The sequence below is a fragment of the Acyrthosiphon pisum genome, chromosome A1 (genome assembly GCF_005508785.2).
Source record: "Acyrthosiphon pisum isolate AL4f chromosome A1, pea_aphid_22Mar2018_4r6ur, whole genome shotgun sequence".
Classification (NCBI taxonomy): domain Eukaryota; kingdom Metazoa; phylum Arthropoda; class Insecta; order Hemiptera; family Aphididae; genus Acyrthosiphon; species Acyrthosiphon pisum.
In genome coordinates, this window is record NC_042494.1 from 108,343,308 (window position 1) to 108,358,326 (window position 15,019).

At 25.8% G+C, this 15,019-nt stretch overlaps 1 protein-coding gene across 1 annotated transcript in view; it reads left to right on the top strand.

The window, feature by feature from the left end:
* The window catches only part of LOC100160151 (dipeptidase 1), a 143,604-nt gene that overhangs the window by 115,959 nt on the left and 12,626 nt on the right, over positions 1–15,019 (top strand). Inside the window, exon 4 of the mRNA XM_029487999.1 lies at positions 5,409–5,565. Coding sequence (XP_029343859.1) covers positions 5,409–5,565 — 157 coding nt within the window. The remainder of the gene's footprint in view (positions 1–5,408; positions 5,566–15,019) is intronic.

Consider the following 15,019-nt stretch of genomic DNA (forward strand, 5'->3'; position numbering starts at 1 on the left):
CTAATACTACTTTATAATATTGTATAATATGTAATTATATGGCTTAGTATACCTACTACACAGCTATTGATGGACATCAAAGACATTGTTACTAGTTGGATAATTTAAAAAAATATATTTATAAATATTTTAATGATACGTCATTTTGCATTAAAGACTTAAAACATTATGTGAAACCACTATTTAATATATGAAATTATTATTGCTTTGTCAGTTATTGTACCTATTTGAAATAGATACCTAGCTACACGTAACAAAAATTACGAAACGTTCATTATTAAATATTATATATATGTTACATTTTATTCGTTATTATTTATTGAAAAAAAACTTCAACTAGATGTATGGCTACAATTCATGTCACACTCTGTAAACTCGGACAATTTTTGAATTGGGCTATTGTCCTGTTGAAAACCCAATTTTCACAAAACTAAATTCTGGTTCGGAACAAAACAAGACTGACATGTACCCACTCAACACTGTATAGAAATGTCGCGGTTTTATTTTATTTTTATTTTTTTGTGGGATTTATTCCACCCTAAGTCGGACAAGACATTTTCGATAAAACAATTCTTGAAAATTCGTTTGTTATTCAAGAAAATGTTATATATCGGTCAGATTAAAGTTTCGATATTCCATTTGGAGTGCTATGTTTTTCTTCTACCGAAAATGTTGTATTGCAAAACATTACAATGTAGTATGTACCTATTAATATTATAAACACACAAGTTGCTCTATTCAAATCATTTTGTAATACCAATCGACTATTTCAAACTGTTGATTTTTATCCCATTAAATTTGAAATGAATGATATTTTGTCATGTATCTTATTTATACTTTTTATTACATCCCAAAATTATTGGTGTGAAACAGATTAACTTATTGTATGGGATAATCTATAGGTACATCAAAGATAATTGAGAGCCGTGTTTATTGTATATATAGTTACCCCAACTGTCTACTATTAAAATACCAAAATACCAAATTACATAACGCATTTTTAAAATAATTTTTTTTTACTAGTTATACATTTTTCCTTTGTCTATAATATAAAAATTAAAAATCACGACAAAATAATACACAATAATGGAAAATTAAAAAATACATAAAACCATTATTCGTAACTAATCTATTATGTATACTCAAATAGGTATAAGATTTTTTTTGCATACGAAAAATGATTCTGAGAGGAAACTGCGTGTCAGCATATATTTCTAAAGATATTTCATCGTTTATTTATATTACTAGAAGTAAATGGGTAGGGCGGTAGGCTGAACTGATTTATGCCAAAAATATGGCATTATAATAATATAATAACTTTGATAACAATATATAATACCTATTTATTGCATAATAACTGTAAACAATATTGACTCACAAGCCTTGATAGTTTAAAATTATCGATACCATTTTCGAAGAAAAATCTCCTTCAAAGTTTCATTACACTTATGTCTTTCAGCAACTCGAAATTATCGATTGTTCAAATTTTCTATTCACCTTATGCTATCTGCAGTATCCGAGTGTAAAATGTACAATAGAATCTTCAAAATAATCAGTCATAGCCATGACATTTATGGTACAATACAAATAGCCAATATGTATATGATTGGGTATAACTAATATAATATAAATACAGCAATTAAGTTAATTATATATGATTAAGTACTGTAATACTTTTATTATGGTTTCTTTCAATCATGTAGATGACAACTATTTAAATTCTATCTTCGTGGCAGATTTTGATAGTATCTTTTATTCTCTCCTAGATCGTGTTAAATAGCCCAGCAGGTCACCCAATTAATATTGATTAATAGTTAGGTAAATATTTTATCATAGGTATACGGTATCCCCAATATAAAAATTTAATTTCTCAGATTTTTCATAATTATATGTTTTATATCGTGAATATATTTTGAATTATATTTATAAGCCACTATATAATATTCTATGTCCCATAACATAATATACTGCCACACTGATATATAGTGATATACAATGTATAATAATTATATTTATATATTATATTATACATATAATATAGTTTAAACAAATTTAAACATCCATTCAATATGTTTAAACGAAATAATACATACGTAAATAAATTGCACTCGAATATTATCTACATTTTTACCACCTAAATATGTTTTAGTCTTTAGAATATGCAAGCTATTTCCTGTTTAATATTAATTTGGTTTTTCCTCTTTTCCATACTTACTTACATAAAATTGACTACACTCCAGTGAGCAATTATAGGTAAAATTAAAATTATTAATGAATGATTTGTACGTTTGTAAGGCGTATTTCCAACTTAAAAAAAACTTAATCAATCAGAATATTTTTAAAATGTTGTACATCGCCGATTTTGTTTTTATTACTTGTCAACAGTGTACGCGATGTAGCCTTGCCTTCTTGTAAACTACTTTGTTTCGTTTCCTTCTGACATGAATCTGTTTAAGGAAATAAATTCAGCTGAGGATTGTTTGAAGTCAGCAAAATGGCCTTGATTGTTTTGCTGACTGGTGTGTAACAATAGGTCTTAAAATCAATGTTTCTAAACGCCATGTCATAACCTATACTAGATCTAGTTTTCTCTATACTGTGGGATTATAATATTTCTAATTGAAATATTCTTTCCGTTACTGATGATGTGATTGATCTTGGTTTCAGATTACTTTAGTAAACTTAGTCCTTAGTCCGAGCCTACACACTACAATGGCCAATGATTTCTAGTAAAGCGTTTAACGTTTTAAGGTAAATAATAATAAATGCGTCTATCCAAATTCTAAACACTTTAAATTATAGCAAAATCACTGATATTTATAAATTTTTTTGGTAGGTAGGTACGTCCTATTTTAGAACAGGACAGCACTTACGCTTTAAGCGTCTTGAAAGATTTAGACAAGGTAACCTGGTATTGTGGAAGAAGTCAAATGTGTGATTATATAATTCGTATAAGTATTAAGTTACCTAAATGGTTGTGAAATCTTTTATAAAAACATCTGGCTTAAACGTTTATTATCTTTAGTTTTAAATTAGTATATTGTAATTTGTAAGGTATAATTTGAGACATTGGATGTTTAATTACTTAGGACAATGTTTTTAAATTAATTAATATTTGATTTTTTTTTTTAATAACCCCTTATCCGCAGTCCGTGTGTATGTATTGGTTTTATTTAAGCTTTGTGGGTACCATAAAAAATTTGATTCACGTGGAGGCGTTATTATTGCTTAATAGAGTTTTGAACATGCGTAGGCGATTATTTAGAGCTAGTCTTTGAGTTCATATATAATGAGCCAAAGTCAATATTTAATCCAAGATACTTAACAATGTGAGGGTAGGGAATAGGGATAACATGCATGGAAACATGTAATAAAATATAAAAAGTAAATAAATATTTGTGTGATTTTATTTTTATTTTTATTTTTATTTTTATTTTTTGCTATAATAACAAATATTGAACTATGCAATTTACTTTATCAAATAAATAGTAATTAGTAAGTATATACAATACATAATATAATTATTGTAATTGTTTAAGCCGCCGTTTTTAAATATTTTCATTTTAACGTACTAATTTAAAATAATACTTTCTTTTTTTTAACTGTACGAGAATTTTTTTTTATACGAAAAAATTAAAAACCAATTCAATGAACATTATTATGTACTTATATATTTACCTATACCTGTTTAAGCCAGCGAATAACAATTATTATTACATAAATGAGAGATAGATACTGAAATGTATAATATTGTCGTGTCTCTATACTTACATATTATAACATATTATAAATGCATATAACGAAAAAGTACTCTATATTAAATTATAAAATATGTTATAGTTTACAAGTTTGTGTAAATTAACTTTGCTGTTGGTAGTATTATAATCGTGTAATAATTGCATTTGAATTTTGTATTAATAGGGTATCATTGTTTTATGATTATTTAGACCGATATTTGAAAACAAGAGTTTAAAACAAGTATGTATATGTACATAATATATTTGTTATGAAAAATTATTATTCGTGTACCTATATAATATATAAATATCAGATATAGTTTTCAAAGATGTTTTAACACTTACGCGCAAGTGACTTAAGATATTTTCAAGATTATTTTTTTTTTTTATATATATATTATATAACTTTAAAATATCTGAAATAACACTACATAATAGGAGCAGTCAGGTGGTCTGAAAAAAATATTATTATAAAGAGATTTATATTTACCAGTAGTGTTTTTTTTTCTTACGCAAACGCTACTTGTCTTTTATTATTCACAAATTGTACGACCCTGTCTAAAGCCTGTTTCAGCGTGTTTCCTTTGAACTCTGGAAATTATATTTGTATTCAGTTTAGTACCTAGTATATAAATATAATAACATGAAATACTATTTTTTGTCAGGTATGTTTTTCATTTAAGCGACTGTCCATTATGTAGCTAGAACAAGTACCTAGTTCGCTTTTACCTTTACTTCAATAATTTCAAAACCCATAATAAACGAATTAACCATGATTATAAATATTATACATCGGTTATATGGGTACCATAGTTATAGTTTACGGGAATCAGACCAAAGACGGTAAAACGGTTTAACCTACATAGTTGAGATTTATGAAATAATAAAGTATGCAGATGGTATAATAATTAATCTGCTCGAAATTCATAGAAATAAAGTCAATAAAGATCAGAAACTTACCTTATAAATAAATTGTAAATTATATCCAATAAATAATATTTAGATTTATTGTTTTTCTCTATTTGTTATTATCATAAACTAAGTGATAAATTGTGTGATATATAAATTAATTTGTAATGTAATGTTACGCGTCCAATAGTCATATATGACCTAGACAGTTTGCTTAAAAAAATAATCATTATCAGAAATATTTAATTAATTTGTCAATTGACTTGCAAGTTGCGATTAACTCGATATGCACGTGATCGATTCTGGAGTATGGACTGCTTTGAGAACACAACATTTGATGTACTTTCTACCATCTGTCGTCGACAGCCCAACGTTATAATATTATTTAAAGTTATTATTAGATCTGAAAGTCTTTAAATATAGTTTTAAGATGTGTAACCCTCGATGTACTGCGATCTTGCGGTCAACACGTGGTTAGAGTATAGTTTTCATTAAACGTGTATCGAAAAAAATGCATACCTAATATACCTATCTCATTTAGTGTTTGGTAAAAAAAATCATATACATAGGTGTTATATGGATATTAATTTTTATAAAATATACCTACTACTACAACTACAGTGGTTCATTAACCATAACATTTCGTTTAAGCGTGCTGTTTTTTATAAAACATATTTTTACCGCCCACTTAGTGTAAACAATATACCTAGGTACCTAATATTTTCACCCACGATTATCATTCAACGTGCGTTTGTTTTATAGGCACAACGATCTGCCGTGGAATATCCGTAAGTTCGTACACAATCAGCTGATGTATTTCAATTTCTCTGCGGATTTGACGACCGTGGAACCGTGGTCGAAGAGTAATTGGTCGCAAACCGATTTACCGCGGCTCAGAAAGGGCATGGTTGGCGCTCAAGTAAGTTTAAACCATATAATATTGTATACGAAAAATCAACGTTGCGGATGGAAGGCTTTACTTTAATATTTTCCGTCAAACTCGAGTGGAATATAAAGATTACATGCGTGTTGCACCCAGAAAAAAAATTAACTCGCCGAACGTGTCGCCCATTACAAGCCACCCATTATCGAGCTCGCCTATTGTGTTAAACGTTAAAACCATTTTTATATTGGCTGTAAACGATGATTTTTTTGCTCTTATAATTTTTAGATTTCATTCTCGACTCGTCATCTCTGTATCAAGTATATAATCCATACACCTAATGATCCGCACAATTTCCAAAAATTCGTTTTAATGGAGTTATGTTACGAATTATTATTATTTTTAAAACCCACCAAACCAAGATCACTGCGCAATAACACATGTACCTATAGTTTTCACATCAATTCTAAAACGCACATATGTTGGCACATTGTATATCATTCCAATGGAAATCTACCGTCGGAATGAAATGTGTTATTATTTATTAAAGTGTCAACAAAATCTGTGATGTTTAAACATTTTTTCCCCCGCCTCTGTTTTATATGTTAGTAGAATGCAATTTCATAGAGGTTTCTCTCCTTACATACATTATACATTTATACAGATATTGTGTAGTTATATTGTGATTTCCACCCTCTCATATTGCCATTGCCATCTATTTAATATTTCATTCTTTAAGACAGTAAACTATAGTATTATAGTATAACATAGAATATTATTTGTAATTGGAATTTATTCCGCAATAAAGAATTATTATAATATAATATAATATGAACTAATGTCTCAAATGGCGTGGCATTTTCGATAGTATTACAGACCAAGAAAATTATGTTTTCCGGTCACCGTACTTCTAATTTTTATAGTATATATACATTAGACAATTCCACTATTTACGAAGTATTGAAAATCATTTAATTTTCGAACATTCTAATAAATAGGAAAACTGCAACATCATAATCAGCCCTCTTATCGATTTCAATCTAATATCCAAAAAATGAGCTTGTTCAATACATAAAATAATGTATACTTAGAATCAATAAGCCAATATTCTCCTCACATGTACCTACACTTGGAAATGATTATGTAAACTCTACAGCCAACTAATCTATCAGTAACCACATCTTACTACAAAACTTTAATATACAACAACTTAATCTGAAACACTAAATAATTATACCCCATAAAAAAACTATGTAAGAACGGCAGTAATATTGGCTAAGTATTTACTTCTCTCCAACTAACTCAGAAATTTGGAATTGAACAATTCCTTTGATATTAAAAGAAAACTGGGATAGTAATCATCGTTCAACCAAGAATAGGCCACACTAACTAATAGTATACCTTATCAGTAAAGAACCAGCACCAATATGTGATACATGAAATGTAATACTAACAATAGTAGAGCATATTACAGTGATTAACTGCCCCAAATACGTAAAAGCCTGCCAAATCCTAAACAACCCACCTTCACTAAATCAAACCCTCAATGAAGAGTATAACTATAGCATTCTGTATGTTTTTTCCATACACGATAAGACAACGGTTGTAAATATTTCGAACATGTTGTAGTTACTATATTTATAATTTATATTAATATTTAATTTAATTTATTACATTTATTTAGGCTAAGGAATATTTAGTTGAAGCTTCTTATGGAATATAAAAATATATATATATTATATTCGCCCACTTCTATCGTTTAATCCATAACCCTTATAACATCTTACAACGCCCTTTCCAACTTGTTCAACTTATTGGTTAAAGTCAATACAAAATATTTGATTCATATCAACACCATAAAAGAAAAATGTATACCACTTCAAAAATAATAATCATTTGTACCATTAAAAATGCTCCATTATTTATTTAAAATACTTGCAAAATAAACGAAAAAAAATAACTCTACTGTAAATTCCTTATTTGAAGTGAATATTAAAGGTGACGTAAATAAACATAATATTGTATAAACTCATCATTAAAAAAAAAACTTATTTATTATGACTTTGAGTTGTACAATCTTTTGTTTATAACGGAAAACTAAACAGATATTTTTACGTAAATGATGTCAATTTTTTTTACATTAAATTCGAATTTATAAAATAACTTTCAAAATGCACTAATTGTCTACGCGTTATATTACAATTATTTTAATTGTAAAAACTAGGCCGTTTTTAGGACTCAATACTCAATAGCACTTTAAAAAGGTAGATTAAAGGCCCCGATTTTTCTATTGATGTAAAAATGTACCACAAATATATTTTATAGTGACATAAATATTATTCCAAACTTGACACTATATATAATGTATATGCATATTGCATAGATTATTTTATTATTTATTTGAATAATTAAATTAATTTTGTTTGATCATCATAATTTGGTGGATTGTTATATAAATTAAATATTATTATTTTGTATATACAACAATATACATTTCATATAATATATAATAATATTATACGAATTAATAACCAATAACCATATATTATATATTTATTTCTTAACTTGGTTCTATAATACCACGTTTCTATACATATAGGCAGTGGCGGCTTGAACTTTTTTTTTCTTGACTCACATTTAATATTTTTACACCACCTACCCTAAAAATCTACGGTATTTTTTATTTCTAATTGAATTACCAACTTTAAAAATTCTTCAAACTACCTTTCCCAACTACAGGACACCTACCCACCCACTCACCCACCCACCCATTAATATTTCTATGAATCACGTGATTTAAATATACCTCCTTCGAGCCGCCACTGCATATAGGTTATATAATATAGTTTATACTTTACTTTCTTATAAAATAATGAACTACACATAATACTATAAGTATGGTTATTTGTCTGTAGGCTTGTAAATAATGCATATAAAATACCAAAATACCTCTTTTCGTTGATCTTTATAGGGTATTAAAATTCACTTCTGTAGTTTTGTGCCTAGAGGTCAGTAGAATACATTCTAATAGAAATTTGCCTATTGTGTGGAATTGAGTACAATGTATTAAAATTTAATATTTACATCAGGGGTGGTCAACGCTTATGGCACTCAAATGTCGAGATACTTTGTTTTCAATCTCATATAATATTTACGAGGGAAAAAACCTTCTCTAAGAAAACGTTTTTGAAAAGTTATTCATTTTTCTCAATTTTTGGAATATACTAAAACGAGATATATATTATGTGTGTTTTTTTAAAACATTGTCATACACGGGAGGAATGATAATAATAAAATTAATTTATATGGAAACCCCCTTAAAAAAATAAGAAGTATAAAAGTTTTCATTTTGACTTTTTGTTCTACATACCTAATAAAAGAAAGGGAATTTTGCTTTCATTTATTAATATACTGCGCATATGAACAGAAATTATTATAGGCAACCAAGTTACTTGGTATTATTTATTTAATTTAGATTCTACATTTTTTTTTTAAACTATTTTGTTTATATTATTAATGCCATATAATTCTTCATAATTAAAAACTTCAATGTTAAAAAATTTGGAAATCAATTGTGGAATTAGACGTTGAGACAAATACCCTTTTAAACCCTCAAATTGTAATATTATTTTGAGACTATCAAGTACAGCAGTGATATAACATTATAACTATTATATTATGAACTCAAAAATTAATATTATTATATATTTAAAACATGGCTTTTAATTTGTACACAATAAACATATTATACATATTATAGGAAATTATTTCTACATCTGAGTAAAAAATGTAATTTTAAATTAAAAAAAGTTACAGCTTGCTAATTCTTCAAGGTGTTAAATTATAATGTGACACATAAAATGATTAGTTTTTCAAGTAAATGTAATTTTTATAAAGTACATAAGTTGTATTACCTAATTGTTTTGCAGTTGCAATATTCAGTTATTATTTTTACAGTTATTAAAACCAGTTTAAAAATACTTGGGATCCTAATGTAGGTATAAATGAATTAACTTGCGTTTGTAATTTATGACAGAAATATTTAATTGTGTTTTCTTTTTTTGTATAATTTTGTAGTTTTTTTTTGTTTTATCAAAAATTTCATTCCCCCGTAAATTATAATACTCTTTAATTAAATAACTGTTCTTTCTTATTCTCTAACTCATTAATAAAACAACAAACAGTATAATACTATATATATTATTTTTTTAAAAGAATAACGTTGTTTAATAGTAATTTAAAAAAAAAATAATAATAATAATAATAATAAAACCTGATAAATTTTAAATGTATTAATGCTAATCGTCTTAAAGTATAATAATTAATAATATACGTCTTGATATCTACCTCTATAGTATATTATACCATATAACACTTATACATAATACATACTATCTACATTGTTAATTTGGCAATACAAGTAATACTCTGTGCATTTTACATTTTCTAAAAAAAAACTCGATTTTAATTCTTTGAATACGGTTCTAGTTAGAAAAAAATGTAATTATAATTATATTAGCAACTAAGTTCTCGACACAAATTATAATATAGTTACAGCTTTAGTTTAATACTCTCTAAACAATAAATATATTATAACATGATGGTATAAATTATTTTTACTTAACTGAATATTAGGCACTTACAATACCAACACAATTCTATTTGAAACCAACAATGTAATTAATTATTATTTTAATTACTTTAAGCAAAATGACAAAATAATGTTACTTAATTTTTTTTTTTTTTGTAATACTACATATAATTTTCTAACTACATGATAGTCAGTTCAATTTATTTAAAAATCATATCATATTTATTACTTACACTAAGTAAGATCCACTTGTTTGTTTTAAATCATCGTTTTATAAAAAATAACTATCGAAATTTAAAGTAATACCTATCTGTTCTTACTGTGTTACCACTTACTACTAAGTGGTTACGTATACCATATCTAAAATAATGAAATAAGTTTAAATTTAAAAAAACCTTTTTTTCAAAGGTCTGTATCAAATCACTAATATTTTAATTCGATTTTAAAATCACAAATCATATTCAAAATGTAAAAATATCGCATAATATTTTCGGCTCCATGAAATCCCTGTTAAACCAGTAGACCGAAAAATATTCTATGGTATAAAAATAATTAGATAGATTTGATATTGGATAATATTTTACCTGCAAAAATATTTAAATACAATTTATCATTATATTTTATATTTCTTTAAAAATATTTTTTATCTTCCTTATGAGTTATGATAGGTACACACATCCTTTTATTAGAATTCCTAAATTATTTATTATTATGTACATTTAGTTGTTGGTTATAACCATATACCTAACCTAACCTAACCGTATACCTATTTTAACATACGGCAGTACGACACACATATATGTCGTACATTTCTTAAGTATATTTAATATTTAATGTCTAATAAACATAAGTATTAGGTATACATAATATATTACAGTCTGTAGTCTGAACTTTTATAAGCATTCATACAAAAATCCAATAATTTTTTCAATTTAATTGGTATCTTATATATAATATATTAATTACAAGTTCTGCTTACTAATGCAAAACGGAACAAGAAAGTTATTGATTATACAATTATGTATATTTTCTTTAACGTTGCTGAAGTTAGGTTAAACGTGTTCCAAAAGTTGTGTGTAACACATGTCATCGATTTTAACTTTTTAACTTATACGTAAAAAGTAGGTATAGTAGTAGTACCTACTTAGAATTTGTTCAAGTTACAATATTCCTATTGGCTATTACATTTATGGAAAATTTAAATGTATTAAAAATAAATTAACCATCGCATAACCTTGTTGTGGATGATAGGTAAGTAATGTGTTTTAATTGCTTAACTTTCAACAAAATATTATTGACGTTCTCGACATTTGGACTGCAGAGTACATAATATATAATTTATGTATAAACATAAATGCGTGCACTGTATTTTTTAAGCATACCTACCGAATGGTTTGAGATTTTCGTTCGGTAAAAGTTTGGTTAGATTTGCAACGACGATTTCATAATATGTTTACGATTTTGTTTATGAAAGCCAATGTAGGTACCTAATTTAAATAGGTCAAATAACATAATTCAACATCATAATGTTGTAGAATATATTTTTCTCAATAACCGCATACGCTGTACACTATTTTTATAAGATGATTTCAGTAATTTTAATCTGAATCCATTCCACATCAGTTTCATTTATTACTGAGCAACTCTATATTTTTATTCAAACTGAACAAACTATATTTTATTTTAATAATAATCAGTTTTATTTTCCAGCCATTTTGTGAGTTATTATTAAAAATGCAAAGAAAACAAAAAAAAATTTGTTTGTTTTGGATTATTAAAAATTCTGTTTTATTTAAAATACCCAAGAAAAATATATTTTAATATGCCGGTTCAATAATTTATAATCGACCTTATTGATTAATGCGATAGGTAGCTTAGCTATGTAAATATTAATTGCTATTTGCAAATGTCATTCATTATCTAGCTATAGTATGGTTTTAGACCGTTTAATATTGATAGAAATGAAAATAATATACTTCCTTCCTATTCAGATTGATTATACAAATTTTATAAAATACTTTAATCGAGGACCTGTCAGTACAATATTTGTTTTCTCCCTCAGACCCACGAACAACATAGATGAACACTTTCACCTAAAATCGTTTTTATGATTTTTGAATTTTGAATAATCTTAGAGCAAATCTTAGAGTTATCGCCTTTTACTAAAATTATAGAGGATAATATTTTCGAAGGTTTGACATATCAGTATTATATTTTATTATTATTCGGCTTTCAAAATAAAAATAATAAAAACTAAAATAACTCCAAAACATAAAAAAAAAAATGATTCTGCGTAAATGCATTTTGTCTATGTTGCATGAGAGTCAGAGAGAGAAAACAAACAGTGCGCTGATATCCTCTTAATATTAATGTAAATATTGTTCTTTAGCAAATACAAACTTAATAACTCTTCATTAGGACAAAACATCATTATAATTTATTTAAGACGCACAGACTTTTTACTTCAGACCTATTATTTTGCCAATAATTTGCCAAAATTTCACAATAAATTGTTATGATTTACATAGTATAATTTAGTACTTACACATTTAAAGCACATACGCTTTTATATTTTCAACCAAACTTCAGCTATAATACACGCATTACTTAAGCATAACTAATCTAATTTTTTCAGAAGTCTGATTCATAAATTTTTAACGTGAAATTTTCAAAATTAAAATCACATCAACGATAGTGATTTTTAATCATTATTATTATCATTTTAGATTTGTATGGATGGTTGGTTATCAATTTCTTACAATTTATTTTTTTAATAGGTTTATAGAAAACGCTATAATAATGGTACAATAATTTAACTATAATATTGTCCAGTGTGCATAATATTATAATGGCAAAACTTATCTATATTAACGACTATTTGCTTTTCAGAGATTTAAATGTTATCAAATAATTTATAGGACGAATAACTTACGCGATATTCGTAAATATTCATCGGTTTTCAATCCTCTTGGATGAATTTACTTACTTATACTTATTTATTTAAGAAAATATATCGACAATAATTTCTCTACTTTTACTAAAGTTAATCGTTAACTAAACTGCTAAGGTTCAGTGACAATAATTATATTCGTCTTTTAGACGAATACAAATTTAAAATAAGTATTATTAGGTTTTTTCGGAGTTCCTTACAATTGATATCTTTAAAGACATTTATTACGTTATAACACGTACCTTTTATTTACTGCTCAATATAAAGAATTAGAAATTAAATAAAACCTTTTTATTATTAATTTAAGGAAAATCAATTATTCAGCTAAAAAATATGTATAATATGGACGCTAGTATTTTTTTTTCCTGAAATTAAATTTAAATTTCTCTTATCTTGTGTAGGTAGGTCTTAATTACATGCTGACTTTTATAATTTATTTATTTATTAATAAATATACTAAACTTAATTAACTTGTTTTATTCGTTAAAGTATTCAGGGAAATTATAATGTTTTAGCACAATATGGTTTTTGTAATCCTTGTTCAGTGCTTTGAACAAATTATACCGGTAGGACACTACTACAAGAACCACTAAAACAAAAAACAAACGACTAAAAAGGATCGCCAAATATTATTTTCTTATCATTCTTATTAGATGAAGGAATTATTTTCACTTCTTAAAGTTTACCTGCAGTAGTTGATATCTCCTATGAACCAAACAATGTTACGAATTGAGACACATTTCCTTTATCGTCATGGCCAGTTATTAATTATTATCATATTTTACTAGGGTAAATATGTATTATAATAATTACACATGTGATTAAATTATTTCTGTTTTTGTTTTATTTGACAAAAATTAGTGATGTTAATAATATTATTGATATTATGTTTTTCTGCACAACAGGAAGCTAATTTAATTTTCAAAATTGTTTGATATTCCTATTGGCTATTTCGTATTCATTACACCTTGGTACTTTTCTATTATTATTAATAATAGCATAATATTATTAACTATTTAATTATTATTATGCAAATTAAATACGAAATGTATATACTATTATGCATGTGGATGCATAGGCATTTATTATATTATATTTTAGAATTTAATTGCCTATCTGTTAATTATAATACCTATATTATGTACCTATCTATTAATAGTGCGAGTTTATATACTACTCAGTGTTTTAGTTGAATTATGCATATATCTATAATAATGTGTCAATCAATTTAACATTTATCTATATTGTTGGTCAAATTGATATTTTAATGGAATCGATGAAATACATAGCTCTCATAATCCCATCACATCGTGTTAAATAAATGATAATACTGAAGTTGATTGACAATTTGGAAGTGTTTAATACTGGTTATTAATGCACCATAATAATATTATATACCTACGTTTTCAAACTCACTAAAAATTCTGTATGCATTATAAAGTTGGTTAATAAAAATCATTATTTTTTAAAGTAAAAAAATATACTATGTTGAAGTATTTTTATATTACTTATTATGTGGATATAATTTAATATATTATATCATTATATCATTTATCATAATTAACTAATGTTATTTCAAATTTTCAAATATATCACAAACTCACACAATCGGTAACTTCTTTATATATTACAGTACTCAGTAGCCAATAACTATTAACACAATATCGTCCTTGAAATTTTTTCAGTATTTTAGTAAAACTATAAAATATGAGATTATGTGCCTATAGAGCTGAAAGAAACTTACTATTTGTAATTTTTAGAACTTGAACAAAATATTAAAAATGCATGGAAGTATTTGCTTATAATTATAAATTTCAATCTAAGTTTATTGAAGTCATGTTCTATCTTTTTTAACAAATCACATAATCGTAAAAAAAAATAATAAGAACACACCAATCAAATATTAATAATACAAATTGAAGACCTAATCATAACAAAAATCTAATTTA